At 40.5% G+C, this 24,773-nt stretch overlaps 1 protein-coding gene across 1 annotated transcript; it reads left to right on the forward strand.

The window, feature by feature from the left end:
- Positions 1-2,386: 2,386 nt before the first annotated feature.
- On the forward strand, positions 2,387-21,279 carry mtch2 (mitochondrial carrier homolog 2). Its single transcript, XM_087843070.1, has 13 exons — positions 2,387-2,501; positions 5,933-6,017; positions 6,136-6,242; positions 6,468-6,494; positions 11,027-11,083; positions 12,385-12,442; positions 12,530-12,581; positions 12,654-12,713; positions 16,501-16,594; positions 16,875-16,922; positions 16,994-17,061; positions 17,136-17,211; positions 20,588-21,279. Exons 1-13 carry the CDS (start codon positions 2,415-2,417, stop codon positions 20,672-20,674), a joined length of 906 nt encoding a protein of 301 aa, XP_087699196.1. The 5' UTR covers positions 2,387-2,414; the 3' UTR covers positions 20,675-21,279.
- Positions 21,280-24,773: the final 3,494 nt, after the last annotated feature.

A 24,773-nucleotide genomic window follows, 5' to 3' on the forward strand; every position in this document is an offset into this window, starting at 1 on the left:
TACTCAAGGGAAGTTGAAGACCTTCTTCTGCACTTACATTTGGATCACCTCGATCCATGACAGTCATTCAGGCAGTAATGCCTGGACTGGAAACAAGCATCCTTAAAACATTAATGCAGTGCAAGTACAGAACAAACTTGAGGTAGGCCTAAACTTATTTTCAGAATAATTACATCTGAGACTTTGTTTCATTGTAAGATTATAACCGTGATGGCAATATAATTGTTTGTTGTTCAGCAGAACAGTGTCCAGTATGTTGGCTGTTATACTTTGTTGTGTTTAAAAATAAAAGTTGGGCTGATTTTAACATCATTACAGAAAGTGTTGTTAATTATTTTTAATCATATTCAGGTTACCACAAATAGTTTTTTCATTTAGTTGAACTTGAAATGTTTGTCAGTAGGTAAACAATTAAAATTGTACAGTCAGAAATATCAAGTTATTCTTAATACTGCAGACTTGCAATGTGTAAGTTGTCCTAACAGTCATCTTAAGTAAGCTTTACTTAGTTTTTTTTGAGGCAACAAGTTTCCTCAATTTTTTTGAGTTCTGGGAACTAACAAGGCTGTACAGTGTACTCAAAATGAGTAAGTTGCCCGAGCTTAATCATCTTAAGTAAAACTTTACTCAATTTATTTGAGGCAACGAGTTTGCATAGTCACTGCATTTTCACTGTTTTTATTTTTTATCAGCCTTTTTCAGCGACGTGGGTCATATGGTGCTCTCAGCTGAGCAGCATATGACTGAAGCTCGTTGCCTTCTCACTCCACTGAGCTAAACCAGTGGTAATTATTTGTGGTTGAACCAGAATGTCTTAAGGATTACATGTTGTCATATAAATGTGCTTGCCTAACATTATTAAAATCTGCCTGATAACTGTTACTACTTGAGTTATTTCTAACTAAATCAATTAAATCTACTTTCAGTTTAATTCTATTTAGGTTTTGTCTTCTTTCTTAGTCATACTTCTGAAAGGGTAATATAACATGCTCTATTTGTGATTATCTCCACAGCACTTGCATTTTCAATTGCAATATTTCCCTAAAATGAATAATGTGCACACGTCTTCTGCTTGTTGGTTTTCCTTAGTAGTGTTTTTTCCCAGCTATAAGGTCTGATTCGCACAGTCTCCTCTGAACAGTTAATGCAAAGATGTGTCTGCTACGGCATTTCTCTGGACTTTAACCAGAGGTGCTGGTGATTTGGATGAATTTATCCTCAGCACCAGAGGTGACACTTGGTCTTTCTTTCCTGGGGCAGCATGTGAGCCACTTTTGTCATAGCGCTTGATGGTTTTTGCTACTGCACTTGGGGACACATTCAGAGTTTTAGCAATTTTCCAGACTGACTGACCTTCAGTTCTTAAAGTAATGATGGACTGTCGTTTCTCTTTACGTAGCTGATTGGTTCTTGCCATAACAGTTGTCAAATAGGGCTTTACACCTGTGAAGTGAAAGCCTCTTCAGGTGACTACATCAGCTCACTGAGAGAACGCCGGGGGTTTGCAGTTCTGTCAACAAAGCAAAGGGGGGCTACTGTTAGGAATCTAAAATATAAGATATATTTAGAGTTGTTTATCAATGTTTTCTTTGCTACATTCTATATATATCTTGCTTCATATATTTGATGTCTTCAGTACCTGTAATGTAGAAAGTAGTAAAAACATTATATGAGAAGGTGTGTCCAAACTTTTTGGTAGTGTGTTATAGTGAGCACAAATGGTGAATGCAGATCCAAAGGTCCCTGTCCGTCAGCTATTGACAAGTGAGAGTGATAAAGAGCAGTCTAGACCCAGTTAATGACCCATAAGGGGACAGACAACCTGTTATTAATGTTGAAAAGTATATGATGAGTACATTCATCAGAGATCTCCATGGTTGAAATGTATATCTTATATTCTTTGTATATTTTGGATGTTGTATAATGCTGTACCCTCGTGATTTTGTTTTCTGCTGTCCCAGGCACCGGGACAGCAAAATGAACTCATGTGTAGCAACTTCCCTTCAGCTCCACATTACAAATTATTGATTTGTGTATTTTTAGGGCCTTTATTTTGATAGCAAAGTTAGGACAGAGCTGGGTAAAGACACACTGGGCTTGGTGTGCTTTTTTCTACCTCCAGTAGGGGCTTCCCAGTATTTTTTGAGCCTTTCCACTGCTCTACAAAGATGAACTTCACGTTCTCTCATCAGCCAGTTTTACACACGTCTATAGAATGAACCTGTCATTGCAGACACAATGTACTGGCCTGCAGCACTGGGCTGCCTCAGACTTGAACATGGTCTCAAAACGAAGGACAACGTTGTCATGTCTCTTATAAACATTAGATGGCAGTAGTTTTTTCCACGGACGTTATCTGCTCTCAGCAGCAAAAAGAAAGAGGAGGACTTCCTGTCTCTATCGACTCTCCAAAAATGGCGGATGTTTGTGGCCAAGTGTTATTGGGATCAGGGCTTACTGTGCTCTCACATCCTTTGATGTACATTAAAGTCCTGATCCAGGTAAGAGAGTTTGGACAGATTGCGTTTCCTTGCAGGGCCTCATTCAGACACTCTTTACTCATCTTTGTAAATACTGTAACTCTCGCTGGTATCTGACTAGAAGAGGAAATTGTCATTCATTTTCACAGTGTATTGCCTCGTTTACCAGTAGATTAGTAGGTTTGTAGCACACACAGAGACCTTTAATAAGTCTTGATAACTATTTATCTGAGAATATAGCAGGAACTGTCCCAGTAATAGGATCAGACACATTGTTGTCCCGGCTGTTGTCCCTGTGACCTTCTGTTTCCTCATTCCTGTGCAATAGGCGGAATCCGCGTGTTGATCGAAAGTTAATCATTAACTGCAGTGTTGCGCTGCTTCGTTTATATTCTGTGCGCAGGTTGAATAAAAACAATCTATGAGACATAATTCTTCACAGTTCATTCATGGATTATTTTCTAAGAAAGCCAGCGGCGCTAAGTTGCCATTTGTTGAACTGCTAGAGATCACCGCCAGCTAGCTGTCAGCTGATTAGCTGAACGCCGCTTTCTGTAGTGTTTTACACTGATGTCAACACACAGTGTATATTCATGAGTTTGTCATTGGGAGAAACGTGTTTGCTTCTCAGTTATGAATACTGGAAGCTCGATGATGAAAAACATGAAAATAACGAACACAGGACACGAGCACACAGTAGAGCACCGGGACGTGTATCGATTAACGTTTGCTTAATTACAACCAAAAATAGCTTCAGGTTGATCTTAATGACAGAATAAGTCATGATAGTTTTACTAGATGCTAACAGTTGTCTGCCTTGTGTACCGTGTCCATATTTGTAGCAGTCGGCTAATCATCAACTGTGTGGGTTAAATACATGAATGCAGCACAGTGCACACACTGGTGCCTGTCACACTTATGCGATCTCTGGAAATACAGCTTTGTAAAAGAAAAATGGTAAATGGCCTGCATTTGTATAGCGCTTTTCTAGTCCCTAAGGACCCCAAAGCGCTTCACATTCACACACTGGTGATGGCAGCTACATTGTAGCCACAGCTGCCCTGGGGCGCACTGACAAAAGTCAACATCATTAAAAAAAGATTTGTCTGTCTGGATCTTCTTGCTATATAGCATGTGATGTGTTCTGTCTCTCCGTGGTCTGTCTCTCCGTGGTCTGTCTCTCCATGGTCTGTCTCAGTCTCCATGGTCTGTCTCAGTCTCCATGGTCTGTCTCAGTCTCTGTGGTCCGTCTCTCCGTGGTCCGTCTCAGTCTCCATGGTCTGTCTCAGTCTCCATGGTCTGTCTCAGTCTCCATGGTCTGTCTCAGTCTCCATGGTCCGTCTCTCCGTGGTCTGTCTCAGTCTCCATGGTCTGTCTCAGTCTCCATGGTCTGTCTCAGTCTCCATGGTCTGTCTCAGTCTCCATGGTCTGTCTCAGTCTCTGTGGTCCGTCTCTCCGTGGTCTGTCTCAGTCTCCATGGTCTGTCTCAGTCTCCGTGGTCCGTCTCTCCGTGGTCCGTCTCTCCGTGGTCCGTCTCTCCATGGTCTGTCTCAGTCTCCGTGGTCTGTCTCTCCGTGGTCTGTCTCAGTCTCCGTGGTCTGTCTCTCCGTGGTCTGTCTCTCCATGGTCCGTCTCTCCATGGTCTGTCTCAGTCTCCGTGGTCCGTCTCTCCATGGTCTGTCTCAGTCTCCGTGGTCCGTCTCAGTCTCCGTGGTCCGTCTCTCCGTGGTCCGTCTCTCCGTGGTCCGTCTCTCCGTGGTCCGTCTCTCCGTGGTCCGTCTCTCCGTGGTCTGTCTCTCCGTGGTCCGTCTCAGTCTCCGTGGTCCGTCTCTCCGTGGTCCGTCTCTCCGTGGTCCGTCTCTCCGTGGTCCGTCTCTCCGTGGTCCGTCTCTCCGTGGTCTGTCTCAGTCTCCGTGGTCTGTCTCTCCGTGGTCCGTCTCAGTCTCCGTGGTCCGTCTCAGTCTCCGTGGTCCGTCTCTCCATGGTCTGTCTCAGTCTCCGTGGTCCGTCTCAGTCTCCGTGGTCTGTCTCTCCGTGGTCCGTCTCAGTCTCCGTGGTCCGTCTCAGTCTCCGTGGTCCGTCTCTCCATGGTCTGTCTCAGTCTCCGTGGTCCGTCTCAGTCTCCGTGGTCCGTCTCAGTCTCCGTGGTCCGTCTCTCCGTGGTCCGTCTCTCCGTGGTCTGTCTCTCCGTGGTCCGTCTCTCCGTGGTCCGTCTCAGCCTCCGTGGTCTGTCTCTCCGTGGTCCGTCTCTCCGTGGTCCGTCTCTCCGTGGTCTGTCTCTCCGTGGTCCGTCTCTCCGTGGTCCGTCTCAGCCTCCGTGGTCTGTCTCTCCGTGGTCTGTCTCTCCGTGGTCTGTCTCTCCGTGGTCCGTCTCAGTCTCCGTGGTCCGTCTCAGTCTCCGTGGTCCGTCTCAGTCTCCGTGGTCCGTCTCTCTGTGGTCCGTCTCTCTGTGGTCCGTCTCTCTGTGGTCTGTCTCTCTGTGGTCTGTCTCTCCGTGGTCCGTCTCTCCACAGCACCATTCAGTCCTTCCTGGCTCTGTGCAAATAATCGAAGTCTATATGTGTTGGTAAAAGGCACTAGAGCAGGTATCAAGCTCAGGGCTGTGCGCTATGACCATAATATCATATCACGGTCTAAGATATTTACCGTTCTGACAACAATATAAATCACAAAAATTTAACATTTTTCTGTAAATTCTGTGAACCTCGGGCAGCTCGACTTGCTTTTAGTGTTTCCAGCTGGGCCTCATGTACCTTTAGTTGAGTGTTTTAACCGATGCAAACTATAAATCTTTAGACATAGGTTGTAATGGCCGCCGTTTTCTTTGAGTATTTATTACACGGCGTGCTGCGGGGAAAAGCCTGTTCTAACGTTTGAGTCTAAGGTTTATTTTTTAGCACCTGATGGCTCTTTTTTGCTTCTCGTCTGTAAACTCTGCATACTCATTCACATGATTCAGTTTATTTTGAAAAGTCTCAACAGACTCTTAAGCTTTATTGTGAAAGGTTTACGTGGAAAACAACCAAGCGGACAGTGGAGCCACGTGATGGTTTTTACCATAATTGTTGCTAACAACAGCATGTAAAAACAGGTGCTTGTCCGTCTGTAGTGTGGTGATATTAAACATACGAGAAAGAGAGAACTTCATACAGCCACTACAGTGACCATCAAAACGATGCAAAAATATTGCTGTAAACAGTTTATTTTGCAACACCACGAAACAAACGATAGCGTGATAGGAAACGATAGACGTTTTTATATCGTCATCCGATATATATCGTTATATCGAACAGCCTGTACATGGTAGCTCGAGCTGTACATGATGTTCTGCAGATAAAAACTTCTCTTGCAGCATTTTTGGTGCTTTGCTGTATTTCTCTAGGATACATAAAGACAATACTTGCCCCCTCCTATGGTTCCCTCTCATTGTTTTTGGTTTTGTGTGTTATCAGGTCGGACATGAGCCACTCCCTCCCACCCTGGGTAGGAATTTATTTGGAAGACAAGTCTACCAGCTACCTGGACTGTTTGCTTATGGCAAGTTTGATTCTTGATATTTTTATAAATGGAGTTGGTCATAGTGTTACTGTGCTTTGAACGATTGTATGTGGATATTTAACTTTGTAGTTTTACCACTATTTACAATGTGTTTCAGCAAAACACATCATTGGGATTGATGGAAGAGCCGGTCTTTTCAAAGGACTTGGTCCGAGGCTTTGTGCAGGCACCATTGGCACAGTCGTACACAGCAAAGTTGTACAGGTAAGCTGAATAGATGTGATCAAACAACCAGTTTCTGTCCAGTCTTTTCTTTGAATTTCTTTAGGTGGTCATTTATTTCAATCATTTGTGATGCATACATAAATGAGCCATGTGCTGGGACTAACAATGGCATTGACTTTGAACTCAGTTTCTTGCCATCCGTGTTGTAAGTGTAACTCAAAGACTGTTGATTGTGGCAGCTTGATAACCTCTATCCTCTTCCAGAAATGTCAAGAACAAGGCACCCCACAGGTAAGTTTTTTTTTCTGATCCTGTTTGTAGTCACAGTGTGATAAGTTCAAAATGTTCACTGACTCCCCATAAAATGCAACAGTTTGGCCCGTGACCCCTTCAAGATCCTTTTCCTGTGCAGCAGCGCATCACTTCCTGCATTTCTGTATTAAAATCTGTTCTTTCACTTCTGAGAACTTTAACAATCTACACTGTATTGCCTGCATCACTTATAGCAGAGCATCTAATACTGTTTTCAGGTTATTTTCACTTATTACATTTATTTTAGTAATTGAATAATCGATCAATTATTCCATTGATTAATCGAGTAATCAGGTAAGAAATACTTTTGCCTTATTAATGAGCAATCTGTCAAAAAGACACTACTAAACCAAAACTAAACCCTTTGATTGTATTTACATGTCATATGGTTTTGTTTTTTTAAATAATACGTTTTCACAAATGCAAAAATATATAAATAATCGATATAAATAATAATAAAGTACAGTGAAAGTCAAATAAAATAAGATATATACGCAATCTAAACTAAAGCTTAAATATTTACCATAACTGTCATTTTGATGCTGCAGACATTAATTAATATTAATAATAACTAAGTGTCCAACCGCAGGTCAGGGGTTCAGAGTTTACTGGCCGATACACATCTTTATTGGCTTGTGAAAAAAGCTTTTATTTTTATATTTTTAAATATGAATGTAATTTAATGAATGCACTATTAAACAGGGCTCACAAAATCCGGCTATCATATAGCCTGACGGGCGGGGCTGAGATAGATTTTGGTCCCCCGACCGGAGATATGGCCAGCCCCGGGACATTAATATACTGTGCTACACCCCACGGTTCACCTCTGTTTACTGCAAGTGTCGTTTCCATGTAAATATAGGACAGTTGCCATCAGCCTTCAGCAACATGTATCATTTAACCAGTTTTTAAATTTTTATTTTTTAAAAGTTTGCTGTCTGTACGAAGAGCAGGTAAAGAGCAGACTGGAAGCTGGAAGCATTTTAACTGGTCGTTTCTGCTTCTGGATCTTTTTCAAAGTCTTGATTCCATATTAGTGTCACTTGATCAAAGGTTTGTCATATACATATTTGTAACTATTAAGTGTGGTTAACGTAAGTTGAACGTGACATGGAACAAATGGTAAATGGTAAATGGACTGATTCTTATATAGCGCTTTTCTACTCTCCCGGAGTACTCAAAGCGCTCTATACAACATGCCACATTCACCCAGTCACACCCATTCTCACAAGCACTTTATCTATACTTAGTGCTTTTTCTAACTACATTCACACACATTCATACTCCGATGGACGCATCGGAGAGCAACTTGGGGTTAGTATCTTGCCCAAGGATACTTGGCACGCAGACTGGAGGAGCCTGGGATCGAACCTCCAACCTTCCGATCAGTAGGTGACCTGCTCTACCTCCTGAGCTACAGCCACCCTCAAATGTAAAAATGTAATGTCACATTCACATGGGGATGATACGTAATATGTAGGGAAGTTAACATAACAGTTATGCAATAAAAGATCAAAAGCCTTGATATTGTGTGTGCAAACTGAATGCCATCTTAGAGCAGGTGCCTACACTTCTATGAGAAGTGATGGACTCAATGCTCATGGCAGTGTTTGACTGTCCAACATAACCACCCTGAAATAGCAGCTAACCGCTGATTAGCCAGAACGCCCAGAGTTGGCACATCACTGCTCACTTTTAGATCTTGATGCTGTTGGGACTTTCTCTCTGAAATGTCCCTCAGTCCTCCTCCAATATTCTGCTTTTGCCTCTGATATCTTTCTCGATATCTTTCTTTAGGTTGGATTGGCACAGGGGAGGCTGTAGCTCAGGTAGCTCAGGTGCTAGAGCAGGTCACCTGCTAATTTGAAGGTTGGTGGTTCGATCCCTGTGTGCTCCGGTCTGCATGCCAAATGTCAGTGGGCAAGATACTAACCTCAAGTTGCTCTCTGATGCATCCGATGGAGTATGAATGTTAGATAGAAAGCACGTATGTAGGAAGAGAATACATAATGTCTAATTATCTGTCTATATTTAATGTAATTCCTTCTCTTCTAAACATGAGGGCAGTGCTGCGGTCTCTCATAAACTGAGAAACTCCTTTGTCCATAGTTATTCCGTACAGTTGTGGATGTAAAACAGGGCAGTGGATGTGTAGGCTTCTATGTCCTACGAGACGAGGCTACAGCCGACCACTAAGTGATGGGATTGATCAGTGGGGCCAGAAGGAAACAAATGAATCCAGTTGGTTTTTTGAAGAAGCAGAAATGCACATCCCACATACTAGGAGTCTATGGGATGTGCATATCTAGTTCATTTATGTCCCCAATGATGCACAGCTTGGGTTAGGTTGGAATACAGCAGCTAAACTATGAAGTCTTCACATATCCTTTCCAAGAACCTCTGAACAGACCTATAGGCATGCATATACACTACCAGTGAAAGGTTTGGACACACCTCCTCATTTTCTTTATTGTTACTGCTCTCTACGTTGTAGATACTGAAGACATCAGAACTATGAAGCAAGATATATGGAATTATATAGCAAGGAAAAATTGATAAATCACTAAATGTTTCTTCTTTTTTTTTTATGCTTTCCCAATCAAAAGTTTGACCACTTGATGGCGCCTACAATATTTTTCATGGTTGGATCTTAAAAAGGTTTCAAGTAGAGCTTCAACATGCAACAAGAAGAAATGGGAGTGAGACAAAACAACATTTTGAGCAATTTATTGACAACAGCACTGAAACTGAAACAAGCTGTTTTACAGCTGATCAAACGTTTAGGTCCACGTGCCTTTAAAAGGCCAAATCTAAGCAAAAATATGGATTCATTGCCATTTTCTGTCAGGCAGTCACACTGTTGTAATTTCCTCTTTTGAACGAGATCAGGCTGCTGAACTGCATAAGCAGGTGTCTCACAGCACGCCATCGCTGCTGAGGTCAAGTCAAGTGGAAGGTCGAATTCAGAGTATTGATTTGTAAATAATTAAATTTGAAAAAAGGGGGCAGGACCAGGAAAAGTATAAACTTCATCCTACTCTTCAAACACACACATTCTGTAGACATAGAAATATATATATGAAAACTTGATGTTTTTTAAGTTTTTTTCTTTTGTCTTTGTTATTTCAGTTATATTTGCATGTTCAAAATAAAATTCTGTCAGAAAAACAAGCAAAACAAATCTACGATAAAACGTTTGAGGGAGAGTCGCTGCGTTGATGTGTGCTGCCATCTTTCAACAATGAACTGAAGTAACTCGATTATTTAAAAAATCTCCTTGTTGAAGATTCTTTGTCTTGATACTTTGTTTATGACCCGTTCGTATTCAGTTATCACCATGGAAACGTGAGCAGTCCACCCACATTTCTGCCATAGAATCGTGTTTAGGAATATAAAGTATAACAACATGAAGCCCATGCAGACCCCAGCTTTTAAACAAAGACTGATAACACACCAGCAGAAGTGATGCTGTCATAGTTTAACACAGTCTGCCCACACACACACACACACACACACACACACACACACACACACACACACACACACACACACACTGTGACGAGTCGTTACTCGCAAAACAAAGAACATAACTGGCAGCAGTGATGCCTACGAGAAGCAGAGGTGAATCTAAAGGGGGGTGTTAATAAAATTGTTAATATTCAAAAATATAAACATTGGTATTTTCAGCACACCAATATAAAAATGTACCTGGGCCAGTAAACCTCTAACCTGTTAGGTTGGAACATTAATTAATAATAATAAAACTGCACTTTAGGAACCACAAACTGTTGCATCAAAGCCAAGGCAAGCGTCAGGATGTGGACAGGCTTGCTTTTCATTATTGCAGCCAGCCTGTACTCCTCTAAAGGCTCGCAGGTGCATAACAGACTCATTTACACTTAAACAGGCAAAGACACAAAGATACGCATGAACAAACACCTCAATCAGGAGATGCAATACTGTTACAACTCTTTTGCATGCTACTAATTTAAGAGACCCCCCCGCCCTAGTAAAACAGTAAAGGGTCTATTAAAGGGAGTAAGGGAATATTATTTATTACCTCTGTTTAAGTTACATGCACACCTTATTTTACGATTACTGTACTTGAGATTTTTTTTTCCAGTTTTTGCACTTAGGAAAGTGTTTTCTTCAAAAACGTTGATTTTATTATGACATAAATTCAATGACTGGGTTTGTTTTGTTTGTTTTGGCAGCTCTTGTTTGCAGTTTGTAAAATGGAAAGCGATGCACGGTTCATTTTTCAAAGACCTGTGTTTTGTTTTTTTCATTTTTGGAGTAATCAGTTAAATACATTATTACTAAAGTAATCTCTACATGCAGCCCTACGTTTAACATGCTGGCCTTGGCCCACACTGACCCCACTTAACAAATGAATTGTGTGTTGGTCCTCATCGCTCTCCTCAGGCCATCTGTACACGAGTTCTTAATAAGGGTATAAAGTGGCAAAATAATGTTCAGGATGGTGACGCTGAGGTTTCTCTGATTTCCAGATACTGGGTGGGCAGCAGAAGGAGAAAGAGAGCTCTCTACAGCAGGTTGTTAATGAGGTAAGACCTGTGCAAGTCACAACACTACACAGCCAAGTCTGGTCTAAGCAATTTAATAAGGGCAAGAAAATACTGTTATTAAGGAAAAAGTGATAAAGTATTTTAGTAATACTTTAAGAAACTGAGCGCACAGTTAATCAAACAGTATAATGTAAGACTGGTTTTATGTAATTAATAAGCGTAAAGAATACTTCGTTTGGCTCAAAGCAGAAGAACTCGGAGCGGCAGAAGCCCAACGTGTATTTGACTCACAGCAGCTGCAGTTACAGTGCGCACATAAAGGCTTGCACATACAATTTGTGTTAGTCAAGTGTGTTAATGTCTGATACAGATCATTGTGCTGTCTGTGCTTTGTCAGTCTGGCCTGACCACAGTGGGACATGTCTGTAGTGATGGATGTGGGAACAAAGCTCAGGTTTCAAAGATGTTGACAAAATCAAACTCGTGTGTTGCCTCAGCTTCCTGTTAACTGGAACTGTGGCATCTCCATTCTCTGTCAGTGCGCCCCAGGGTGGCTGTGGCTACAATGTAGCTGCCATTGCCAATGTGTGAATGGGTGAATGACTGAATGTAGTGTAAAGCGCTATACAAATGCAGGCCATTTACCATTCTTCAGTGGAGGCTTGTTTTGAAAAATACAGTATTTTATTTACAGCTCGGGCAATAACAATGTTAATTATACACAGAATGGACACAATTTCACTGTAAAACAGTTGAAGTTGAACACACTAAATGCTGCTAGTCTGATGTTAACTAGCGTTAGCTTGCTAACGCTTTCATACTCACCACTGAGCAGAATGAAGTTCTGAAGAACACCCATCATCACAATCAATCCCAACAAATATGCTTCGGTGACACAACATTGTGAAAACAGTGGCACATGTTGCAAGTCGTGTGATCAAGGTCAAGTATTAGCCTGCGCTCACTGCTGATTGGTTAAGTTACATGAAACCATATTTGTTTCAAACCAAATGATGTGTCGATCATTTACATCAGGAAATATTTTAAAGAATGATTTCTGCTTTTCTTTACTAGCTGCGGCCACAACAACAAAGTTATACTTTTGATAATGATTCAAAGCTGTATCGTTACAGTTGTACTTTGAAGCTAAATCGTGTTATATTTGAAAACAAAGCTTTCACATAATACAGTTAAGTTGAGTACAGATGATGTTACATGGAAACTGTTAGTAATGATAATAACACGCTGCACTTACAGTACTGTTGTTATAGTGCTGTTGATGCATTAATAGTGCAATTTATCAATACTTGAACTTTAGTGACTTGTTGTGTTTTCAACAGACAACCAGGGAGATGGTTGCGCGCTCCTGTGCCACCATCGTCACACATCCCTTCCACGGTACAGCGTGACTCAGAGCCGTCACATTTTAAATGATTCAGCACAATATGCCTGCATACCTTCATGTTTCTCCTGACTTGTTTTCAGTGATCACTTTGCGATGTATGGTGCAGTTCATTGGAAGAGAAACCAAATACAGGTAACTTTAGTATTTTAGTTGTGATACTAAATGAGAAGAGCCGTGAGATTTATTAAGGTTTTCTGTCCTCAGTGGGGTGTTTGATTCCATCATCACAGTCTACAGAGAAGAAGGCGTCCTGGGCTTCTTTGCGTAAGTTTGACTCTATTTGTCTTCAGGACAACAGACACTTCTGTTGGACGTTAGGTGGACGACTTGGGCAAGAAGAGAAAACGATTATTGCAAAAGTAGAAACTAAAGAAGCTCCTTCAGTGTGTCATCAAAGAGGGAGACTGTTTTATTAGGAGTAACTTATTATTATCTTCGTTCTTTTTATAACAATGACAGAAAAATCTAAATCATTGTCTTTCTGGCAATAAATTGTTACTTTTGGTAGTAAAATGTTTGTGACAGGATTATATCTCTATATACACCTCTGTCTCTCTCAGCCATGATCTGGGATGCCGGGGGGATGCTGTGTGAATGGGTCCATAATTGGCACAGTACCAAAACATTCTGCTGTACGTTGTTCTTTGTCCTGTAGATGATGATTTTCATTTCTTTTACACATTTGAGCAGTGTACATACAATGTATGACAAACTGAAAAGTTATATATATTCTAGTTTTTCAGGTTCTTTTCAGACCTCTACACACAGAATTAAATATAATTATAATATAATTAAAAATAACACAAATTGACTTTCATATACGTTGCTTTTTAAAACTTTGCTCTAGTCTGGAGTATTTTGTCTGAAAAGAGCATTTTCCACATGAAGGCACCGGGCACATGCATGGATTGCTTAGATGACAGTTAATACCAATTTTCCCTCCTCTTAGTAAATCCAGTAATAACTCGCCCACAGTGCTGTCAAGAGTCTGTGGTGTAGATGTACACGTGTGAACCTGGTTGAGTTGAAGGAGCAAACCACGCCAAGCTCACTTTCAATAAGTAGAACCAAAAAGGTTCAGTTTTCATGTCCTAAACAAATGAGACAAAAACAGACGACACTGCTGTAGAAGGTGAGATTTTCAGTAGGTGTGCTCTCTTATGTCGGGCAAGTACAGACTGAAAGTGATTTCAGATGTGAATCCCATTTTACAGTTTGGTTGAATATTTTTGAATTATTATTATTTGGTAGTTGGAATGTGTTGAGTAGATCTGACGTTGCACAATAATATTAATAATAACAGTGAAGTTTTGAGTGGAGAACTGATTCAGAAATTTGCTGTCAGAGAGTCAGGGATGTTTGGAGTAGCTGGTTTAGTGTTCGGCCACATGTTGACGAGTTTCAGATAAATCCTGTCTGTGACAGACATGCTGAGAGCTTATGTAGTCCTTCACAGCTTTGTTCATCAGTGTGCTGTAGTTTCACCTGTTGCCTCTGTGTCTGTGTCTGCCTGGACAACCTTTAAACTGTTCACAGCAATATTTTTTGCATCGTTTTGATGGTCGATGTAATGTCTGTATTTATTTCTTAAAGTTCTCTCTTATATTTAAAATAACGACACGACGACAGCGTTGTTGTTAGCAACACACCCAGGGCGTGGTCCCGCCGTCCGCTTGTTTATTTTCCACATCAACCTTTTCACAATTTACATTATTCTCAAACATCAAGTTTTAGAATCTGCATCAAACAAATTCATGTTTTTTATCTGAGGTAATAATAAATGGTGCTATAGTCCCCGTGTAGATGCAGACACAGAGAACCATGGCTAGTGAAACTGAGGCAGAACCAGGCGGCTCCAAACAGACGGACCAGTCAGAACAAACCGACTGAGGAGTTTATTCCTAAATGAGGGGCTTCCTCTGTAGCATGGACAGGGTTTGCTTATGAAATAATTTGCATCGTACAGTTTTCTGGTCCGTCTGACATGGACCAGAAAACTCTTCTAGCACCTACACAAGAATCAGTGAAAGAGTGTGGAGCGAGTTTATGTACATTATGATCAGACAATTGGCATTCAGACTTTAACCACACATTTATAGAGTGGTTTATTCTGCTGCCTTTTTATTATATAATATTTCTTTAATCTGAAAAAATATTGTTCTCATAAATATACATAAAATTAATTCAATTCAATTTTATTTATATAGCGCCAAATCACAACAAAAGTCACCTCAAGGCGCTTCATAGATACAGAGAAAAGCCCAACAATCATATGACCCCCTATGAGCAGCACTTTGGCGACAGTGGGAAGGAAAAACTCCCTTTTAACAGGAAGAAACCTCCAGCAGAACCAGGCTCAGGGAGGGGCGGGGCCATCTGCTGTGATTGGTTGGGGTGAGAGAAGGAAGACAGGATAAAGACATGCTGTGGAAGAGAGACAGAGATTAATAACAGATATGATTCAATACAGAGAGGTCTGTTAATACATAGTGAGTGAGAAAGGTGACTGGAAAGGAAAAACTCAATGCATCATGGGAATCCCCGGCAGCCTACATCTATTGCAGCATAACTAACTAACTAAAATTACTTGTATGTAATTGGATCTTCCAACAGTTGTTGCATTGATGCACCTTGAGCCTCATTTCCTGAAGTCAGGGCTCAGCATATGCATTAAAATGCTTATTCATTCTTGATATTGTTGCAGTTACTTATTAGCAGATCATCAGTTGTCACAGTACTAGAACTTGAAATCCAGTTGAATCAAAACAGATGGAAAATACTCTAAATACTCTAATACTTCCCATATTTGATACAGTATGAAATGTTTCCTGTTACTCAGATTTGATCTTTACTGACAGCTTAAATCCTTCCTAAAGTGTTCTGAACTACTTCATCTGTTCAGTAAGAGGGAGAGTTGTGTGACATCCTGTTTGCAGCGGTGCTGTGTGAGCTGCTGCAGCAGCTGAACTGGGTAATGAGTATCAGTTCAGTATTGATTTATTACATCAATCTATCGATTAATCGGCTAAGAAATATTTTTGTCTTATCAATGAGCGATAGAATAAATGATCAAGCACGGGCCTTTCAAAGTGAATTTCATTGGGTTCATTTTAGAAACGTCAGTGTTGTTGTTTCATCTGTCTCATTTGTCCAAAAACAAACCTAAGTGGCTCCTTTAAAGGATGACGTGCTGGCTGCAATGAAGAGAAGCAAACATCAGCCCTGTGCTCTGACGTAAAGTTATTGTGCTGCTGAAAACAAGTTTTTATGATTAATTAATATTAACGATAATTCGGTGTACGACAACAGCCTTCAGCTCAGTGGCTCTGAGTTTACTGGCCCGTGTTTATTGGCTCGTGAAAGACGCTTTAATTTTAGATAATAATATGAAGACCTGCCACCTCTACTCGCTTTCATCTAAAATAGGACGGTTGGTGTCAACATTCAGAAAGTTGTACAGTTTAAACACGTATCAACCTCAGCTAACAGTTCATCTGCGTGTTTTTGTGCAGCTTCTGGAGGCTTACAGTCGATTTTTCACTGTGAAACAAACAAATGAAGCAGCTACACATATTCTTTTTTTATCATGTCAGAGTTTGCTGATCAGGATCTGATTACACCAACACCTTCACTTCAGCTGAGCTCTCTTTGCTCTCTTTGCTCAGTTTTACACAGAGCTGCAGTCTGTGTAAAACTGAGCCAGCGTCGTCATCATCACTGCTGCTGTTGTGGCATTTTATTCACACACTGCTAATAAATACGTTTGCATTGAGTCTGTTTTTAGTTGAAATGCTCGTGTTCGAGTTTCCATGGTAACAGCGGCGCTGCAGAGGGTCCCTTAGCGACGCATCGAAGCAAAGAACTTTTTGTAGTCGAATTATTCAAAGTACTCAGTGAACTGTTGCAGCACTGTATCTGAGTGTCAGTGAGTTAAACATTGTTCCAGCCAGTGTTGGGCTTCAAACAATCCCAGTGTTTGATTATAGTGTCTCTACTCTTTTCTCTTTTATTTAAGGCGTGTCTTTATTTTTTTGTGTTTCCTTTTTCCTAGTGGGTTGATTCCTCGTCTGCTGGGTGATGTCCTTTCTCTGTGGATCTGTAACCTGCTGGCTCACCTCATCAACACATATGCCATCGATGACTCGGTATAATATGTCCTTCAGTTTCTGTAATCTCAATACCTGAAATTCAAGTTTGTGCATGCAAAAAATCAAAACAACAACACAACAGCAATCGTTTGTTTGACTGTTTTCATTGTATGTTCAGGGAACTACTGTTTGTATCGTACTGACATAGATCTTGAGGGTTTTGTGAAGCAATCTTAGATTAAATTTTTAAATTAAAAATAAATTAAATAAATAAAATAAATTAAATTCTTAGATTGAGGCTGTAACACAGACTAACAGTGACTCTTCTTCTGAACAGATGAGTCACACAGGAGAAATCAAGAACTGCTCTCAGGCGATGACAGGCGTGAGTATAACAGCATCAGTCAGCGGTCTGTTTGTGGCTCAGTCTCATGCTCTTCATCCTCTGTCTTGCAGTTCTTTGCCAGTATGCTCACCTATCCTTTTGTTTTGGTGTCAAACATAATGGCTGTCAATAACTGTGGGTAAGTTAGCTCGTCACTTTCTGCTGTCAAACTTGCTGAATTCAAGCAGACTCATATTATAACTTTCTCATCAGGCTTGCTGGAGGCAGAGCTCCCTACGCGTTAAAATATCACACCTGGTTGGACTGCTGGAAGCATCTTAGCAGAGAGGTAAGTGTATAACTCATCTAGCTCCTTTCAAACATTCGCTCAGTAGTAACGATTCACAATGATGGGTTGAACCGAACAGGCTGGTGCATACACCACTGTGCTTTCTGTGTCAACAAGGCACCGAAGGTTTGCTTCATCCTGATGGGCTGAAGGTCATTTTGCAGTGTTACAATTTCCACCTGTCCAGCATCCAAGCTGAACATTGCACTGAGCGATGCATGTTGTCTCCACGTTCATGAAAGGATTGGAAATGAACAACACACTGATCAAGGTCCCAAAACCTGTTCTCCAAGTCTGTTTATGACTTAAGAGTACTTTTCTGCAGCTTTGTCAAAAGTCTCAGATGCAGAAGCTTTTCAGCACAGAGAGAAAGTGCAGCACCTTTTTTCTCTGTAAATGCACAGAGAACAATGTTCCTCTGGGCTTTAAATGCATTAAAAGCACTTGTGTCAGCAACAGTCTTACCTTTGCCTCGCAGCTTTGTTTCCCAGTGATGTCCTTTATAATGAAAGGTCAAGTGTCCACTCGGTGTACCCCAGCATAAAGTCTAGGAACTCCGTGTCACCTTTTCAGTGAGGGATGAATCCTGTATGTTGGCTGATCATAGCAGGAGCTGGTGGTCACTGATACCAGCTTTTCCAACGGTAAAAAAACCTCCGTCACCGCGTCATAAAGGTCAACTCCTCATAGACCTCGTAGTTGTCTTTAGTGACAGTCGTGTCAGACGTTCTTCTTTTGTGGACAAATCGTCAAACACCATCCAGATGGAGACCATCAGCTCGCTGTGCTGCTGCTGTCCACAGACTGGTTACACTGGATGCTAAACCACCTGCACTTTGATCCCAGCCCAGCTGATCAACCAAGTTCCCGGACATAGCCGACACTCTTCTAACTACTGTAGTTGCCCCCAGCTGGACATTGGAGAGAGTGGAGATCACATCAGTTCCATATTTCTCGTCTTTAAGCAGTTTTTGCAATTATCATGATTGTTTCTTTGAAAACCTCCCCGTCTGAAAATGCCTTCTTTTTCTTAATCATGAAATGTGTAGCTCTAAATGAGGCTTCGGTTCATTTTTAGGGGTTTTTCACAGTTCTCATGAAAAAAGACTGCTTGCTCAAACCTGCCTTTAACAGTTAGCATGGCAGCTTGTGTGACACGTTCACAAACGTCTCTCCACGTTGTGCCGCTTTGCCGTCGCCACATGAATCGTTCACAGTAGTGAAAACTCTTCCTCTAATTCACTGTGAAATTGATGTTTTCTTTTTCTTTCTTACTTCTTCTTTACACTTTTTTTACTTATGTGTTTATACACAACCTGCATTGAATTATTACTCATTTCTGTCTCTTCCATAACGTGTCTTTTGTCCTGTCTTCTTCCCCTCACCCCCAACCAGTCGTAACAGACGGCTGCCGCTCCCCGAGCCTGGTTCTGCCAGAGCATATTTATATATGTATAAATATCTGAGTTCAATTGAATTCAATAGTTTTTATTATTCTCTTGATGTTATTAAGTGTGCCTGTTCAACAATGCACTTACTGGAGTGGACCACGGTGCAGTAGTTCCCACTGTTGCCGCACAGCAACAAGGTCGGCTGCAGCGTCGCACCGGGCCTTTCTGTGCGGATTTGCATGGACGTCATTCAAACATTATACGGGCCACTTTTATTGACTAAAGCCATATTTTGATATGTTTTATGTTTTTTTTTTCCACGAGAGCAGTTTAAGTTTGATGAAAAATCAGATTTTTCATGGAATTTTCCCACCACTGCACGATCATGTGACCTGCTCTAAAAACAGTTTGGAAAATGTCTTTTTTTTCCCACCCAAACTTTTTGCCTACATGTATAATATATACTTCAAAATGTAGCTGTCGTTGCCCTCTGTCATCCAGTGTAATTCCTCTTGAGCTGGGATTTATGGTTCTCTCACAAATGCTATCAAAGCACAGACTCCTCCCTTGCCCTCTCCTATATGCAACCGTTTTGAAACGGCACCAAAATTTAGGCTAAATTTTTAAATTGGAGGCCTAACACTTTATCTTCCCACTAGGCGATCGTGGCTCAAGAGTTGGGAGTTCGCCTTGTAATCGGAAGGTTGCCGGTTCGAGCCGCGGCTTGGACAGTCTCAGTCGTTGTGTCCTTGGGCAAGACACTTCACCCGTTGCCTACTGGTGGTGGTCAGAGGGCCCGGTGGCCAGTGTTGCCAAATTAGCGACTTTGTCGCTATATTTAGCGAGTTTTCAGACCCCCTAGCAACTTTTTTTTCTAAAGAAAAGTTGCTAAAAAAAGACATGAAAGCACATATCGCTTTTACTCTCAACAAGCAGCGGGTGCTGTAACGCAGTCAGTTCTTCTTTTACTCTGATGCTGTTTTGTGGATCACAAGGTTTAAAACTACTTATAAACACACACACACACAGTAACTCCACCAGAGTGCCTATTTCGCGTCACTTTTGCCGGTCCAAGCCCGGATAAAGGAGCAGGGTTGGAATTGTGACATTAAAAAAACCAATAATTGCTAAAAGAAATTTAATTTGTAGTTCTAAATAAATTATAAATGTATTTACGACGTTTTTGCTCACTTTATGTCTCGTCCACGATGTTATTTCTCTCTCCAACAACGTAGGTTACAATTACATTAGCATGACCAATTATGCAAATTAGGTGATGATGTCATTTAGCGACTTCTAGCGACTTTTAGGACAACCAATAGCGATTTTCCTTATTGAGGAGTTGGCAACACTGGCAGTGGCGCCAGTGTCCGGCAGCCTCGCCTCTGTCAGTGCGCCCCAGGGTGGCTGTGGCAACAATGTAGCTTCATCACCAGTGTGTGAATGTGTGTAAAGCGCTGTACAAATACAGGCCATTTACCACTAACATGCGGTCTTTAAATAAAACCTACATAACAGTTAAGGATTAAAAATATTTTTTTCTGCTCATTTGATGCCAGTTTCCTTCTCTGTCACACACAGACCCACACACACAACAGATATTTTGCAAATGTTCTTTTTCTATTTGAGATTCTTGAATTTAGACATTTAAAACACATCATTTCACTCTTCAACTAATTTCAAGAATATAGGCTTTCAGATTTGTTTGTGGCTAAATGTTCTTTTGTCATTAGTCAACTGTTTCTAATGCACATTTAACTTCTACAACTACTTTCCAAGAAAGGTGAGAAGAATAGCAGCTTTGTTCTGAAGCACCACCGACTGATTTGCAGTCACGATGCAGGGCAGTGAGTCGGTCACGTGACTGAAAACGATTGTTTTATGACAGCTGACCCAGCAGCATCACTCAGAAATGTTCTTTTCTAGTTCTGTCTTTCATGTGTAAGCTGACTATTACTAACACTTCCTGCCTCTTTTCCTTACAGGGCAACATGAGCAGAGGCAACAGTTTATTTTTCCGAAAGCTTCCAGCAGGAAAGACGTACGCAGTCGACCAGAAGAGATTTTTCTAAAGCTTCAGGAGTGCTGAAATGAACATAGTTGTGATAATAAAACAAAAATCCAATATTGCCTGATTTGGGAATTGGACAGTCAGCTTTTTGTATGCATTCGTTTGCCCTGAATTAGTTTTTTTTCCTTAACAGCTGCCAGCTTAGGAACTGAACAGTTTTAGTTAACTGCAGAAAGATTGTTTAAATAAAATGACAAAAATATTAGAGGGTAGAGCTGTAAGACAGTGACATGTTTTTAAAATATGAACTGCCTTTCTACTTCCACATTTACAAAAACTAAAGCTGGCGTAATGATTATGTAATTTTTCCCTTCATGTTTTCTTTTTTGTTTTTTATGCATTTGGTAATGTCTAAGATTCGCCACGTTAATGATCATGTGGGATCTCTTTTCATCTGGTATTGTATTGATGTAATTATTCTGAAGGTGACCTCTGAGTGCATGTGTAAAGGTAATTGGGGGGGGAGGACAAGTGGTGGTGGTGTTTCTGAAGTATATACACTGAGAGATGTAGAGAGCGGTCTGGGTGGACACCTGAGGACTCTGAAAAAGTACTTTAGCTCCTGATTGACCCAAATAAAAGGAAAAAAATGTCTTTCCTGTAAAAGGTTTTTGGGAAGTATGTTATGTGAAGTGGTACAAGTGTACAGATGTTTCATTTTTAACATAGTGTGGCAGTTACATGTGCAGAGCCATTGGCACATACAGTTGGGGGTGGCACTGATTCCTCTGGTTGATGAATGACAGTCAGTTTGTTCAGAGTCTTAAATGTTCCTCCTGCTGAACAGAGATATCTGATGATGTCCTGTAATCTGCTGGTGCCACGTATAAAACTGTCTGGAAGTCCCTCAGGATCTAAGACTTTTGGGACCTTCTCGACTTCCTTCGTCTTGGGAACTTCTAATCGACCTCCTAGGACCTGGCGTCCATATATGTGGACGTCATATTTTGGGTTGTCTAGACCAAAATACAAAATCTTGCTCTATAAGGGCCTGATATCCACTTACGAGGACATCATACTGTAACTGTTCTATCAAATTTAAAGCAAATCTCATTTTTCTCAGAAACAAAAATCAGGTAAAAAAAAAAAAAAAAAATCAGGTAATTCTTTGTTTTTACATTCATCAGGTTCCAATCAGCCCAAATAGCAAAATAGAAATAGAAAATGCATGCCATGAAAGAGTTTGGGTCTTAGTAGGTTAATATGCAGCACCAATGTTCCTGTATACAATTTCAGTGGAACCCCGACTTACGAATACCCCGTTTCACGAAAAATTCAAGTTGCAAAGGCACTGAAAGGCAGTATTTCTGCCCGTGTTACAGCAAAATGCCCGAGTAACGAAATCCGCTGGCTCTGATTGGCTGAGCCTACAGTGCCCACAATTCCTTCCTTCCTTCATGTGACAACCCCTTGGCTTCTGTACTTGAGCTTCGCTGTTCCACTTGAACGACGTATTGTTGTTCTAGTTAGCAATTAGCCTATAGCCTATCGTTCAATTCAATTTCTTTATTGTCCCACAAGGGGAAATTAGTTTAGCAGCAGGATAAAAATAAACAGAACAATAAAATAATAATAACAATAATAATGATAGAAATGGCCAAAAGTCCATCTTGCCAGCGCCCTGAAATTTTGCTAGTAGTTTTTACTAGAAGTCCCAACCGATTCTTATTCTTCACCGTCAGTTTACCAAACCAGGCAGCGATACAAAAAGACATCACAGATTCGATAAAACTTCTATAAAACAAAGACAACATCTCAGATGAGACATTAAAAGATCTCATTTTCCTTAAAAAGAAAAGTCTTTGTTGAACTTTTTTAGTAGTGGCATCAGCATGAGGTTCAAAACACAGTTTATGGTCGAGCACCACACCTAGATATTTATAACTCTCAACAATCCCAATATCAGCAGTTTTAATGATAGTAGGTGATGAGCTATAAGAGGACTTCCTAAAATCTATAATCATGTCTTTAGTTTTTGACACATTAAGTGAAAGGAAGGACTCATCACACCAATTCACAAAATCATCTACAACCTGTCCATGGCCTGACTTGTCCCCGACTAGAAGACTGACGATCACTGTGTCGTCAGCAACGCCTCAGTCAAAACGCGCGATGGGTGCTTCGACTTACGAAAGACCCTCGGGAACAAATTAATTTCGTAAGTCGGGGTTCCACTGTAATTTTCTCAAGGGACTGCGTGAGAAACTGTGGCCATGTTCACATGCACACAGGTATTTTGGTAAATGTAGATACAAGCATTTATATCCACATGAAAACGGAGTTTTGGATTAAAAATGAAGGAGCTGCCAGGGTAAAGATGTTCAAGAACACTATTTCTGTGTTTAGACGTGGACAGGGAAAACTACGATTTTGTCACACAATGTCAAAAGTGTGCACATTTACTTTTTTTGGTCAATTTGCACCATGTTTGTGAGCTGCTTTTGACAGTGTTTGGTTTTTTGCATTTCGATGTGAAGGTTTTTCAAAATAAACTCTGAAGAATCCCTGTGTTAAAAAATACCTGTGCATGTGTGGACATAGTCATAGGACTGTTGTTGAGAGCCAAACCAATAAGCTTATAAAGATTGAGGTTCACTTTGGCACGATTACATAATTTAGTTCAGCTTGGTATAACTGTTTTTCACATACGGTCAGGTAGGTTTGGATGGCTTTTATAAAGGATTTTTATCATCATTTAAACTATATAGTCATATCAAAAGAGACTTTTAATTAAATTAATTAAATACACCATTAAATAATTAATTAAATGTGGCAATAATTAATTAAAATCGGAAATAATTAATTACATAAATATTTACGACACATGTAATTAATTAATTATTGACACATTTATTTATTTCACATTTTAATTAATTATTGCCACATTTAAATAATTATTTATTGGTGTATTTAATTAATTCATTATGGCAGTCCTGGCGTTCCATACATACCAGCTGCCAAATATGATAAGGGAAAGTTGATGGTTTGGGCTTTTCTTGCAGCTGCAGAACCCGACCACTTTATTAATGATATAATCTGTTCTCTGGATTTCTCTGGTGACAGTTGCAGAAAGAAACTTAAGTCTTCTGTTTACACAATTCTTAATTCTTGGATGTATGTTTTTGAGAATTAGAAAATAGTTAGAGTAACATTACCACTGTAATCACTCATTTACTAACTACTTGCATGGAAATTTTCATCCTATGCAAGAAAATAGGTTTGCACAAAAAATACTGTCAGATTTAGGAGATAGATTTGTATTTCATGTGTATTCAGAATCATTCAGAACAAACAGCCTCATGCTATCTCCATACAATCTGCATGCTGCCCTTTTCTCTTTATAAGGAAACATGTTTTCCTCCAGGTAGACCAGTGAAAGTAGACCAGTGACCCTGTTGTAATAGGGAAGTCTGCATTTCTCTCATACAACACACAAGAAATAAGGAGATAGGATGGCTGTAAATGGAACAATAAGTATATTGGGAGTGCAAACCTCTGCCAAGGCAGCTTACTTTCTGGGCAGTTTTTAATTTTTTAGGGAATAGTATTATCTTTTACATGCAGATCACGAATATCATTATGATTACTGAGAGATGAGGCGAATAACACTGATAATCTCTTCATCATGAAACCCATTAGTGGTTGGGTATATATGAAGTTATGTATTTGCGGGGTGGCTGTAGATCAGGAGGTAGAGCAGGTCAGATGCTGATTGGAAGGTTGGTGATTCGATCGCTGGGTCCCCCAGTCTGCATGCCAAATATCCTTGGGCAAGATACGAATCCCGACTTGCTTTCCGATGCATCCATCGAAGTATGAATGCATATGAATGATAGTTAGAAAAGCACTTACCGTATAGATACTATTGCTTGTATGTATGGGGTAAATGCAGCGTGTTGTATAGAGCGCTTTGAGAACTCCAGGAGAGTAGAAAAGCACTATATAAGGATGAGATGATGATGAACCTAAGATGAACCATAGGTTTACAGTAGCTACAGAAGGGCTCAAAGTCGTAACACACACTAAAATAATTTATCTCACAGCATTCACAGAATGGGGATCAGACCACATAAAGTCTTCAGATGATATTAGTTCACCAT

Source organism: Neolamprologus brichardi, chromosome 1 (genome assembly GCF_056152115.1).
Source record: "Neolamprologus brichardi isolate AB-2024 chromosome 1, ASM5615211v1, whole genome shotgun sequence".
NCBI classification, from domain to species: Eukaryota; Metazoa; Chordata; class Actinopteri; order Cichliformes; family Cichlidae; genus Neolamprologus; species Neolamprologus brichardi.

Coding starts and splice junctions, on each gene's coding strand:
- mtch2 (XM_087843070.1), top strand. CDS start 2,415: ATGGCGGATGTTTGTGGCCAAGTGTTATTGGGATCAGGGCTTACTGTG. Junction 11,084..12,384: donor TACAGCAGGTTGTTAATGAG/GTAAGACCTGTG, acceptor TGTTTTCAACAG/ACAACCAGGGAGATGGTTGC. Junction 12,714..16,500: donor GGCGTCCTGGGCTTCTTTGC/GTAAGTTTGACT, acceptor CCTTTTTCCTAG/TGGGTTGATTCCTCGTCTGC.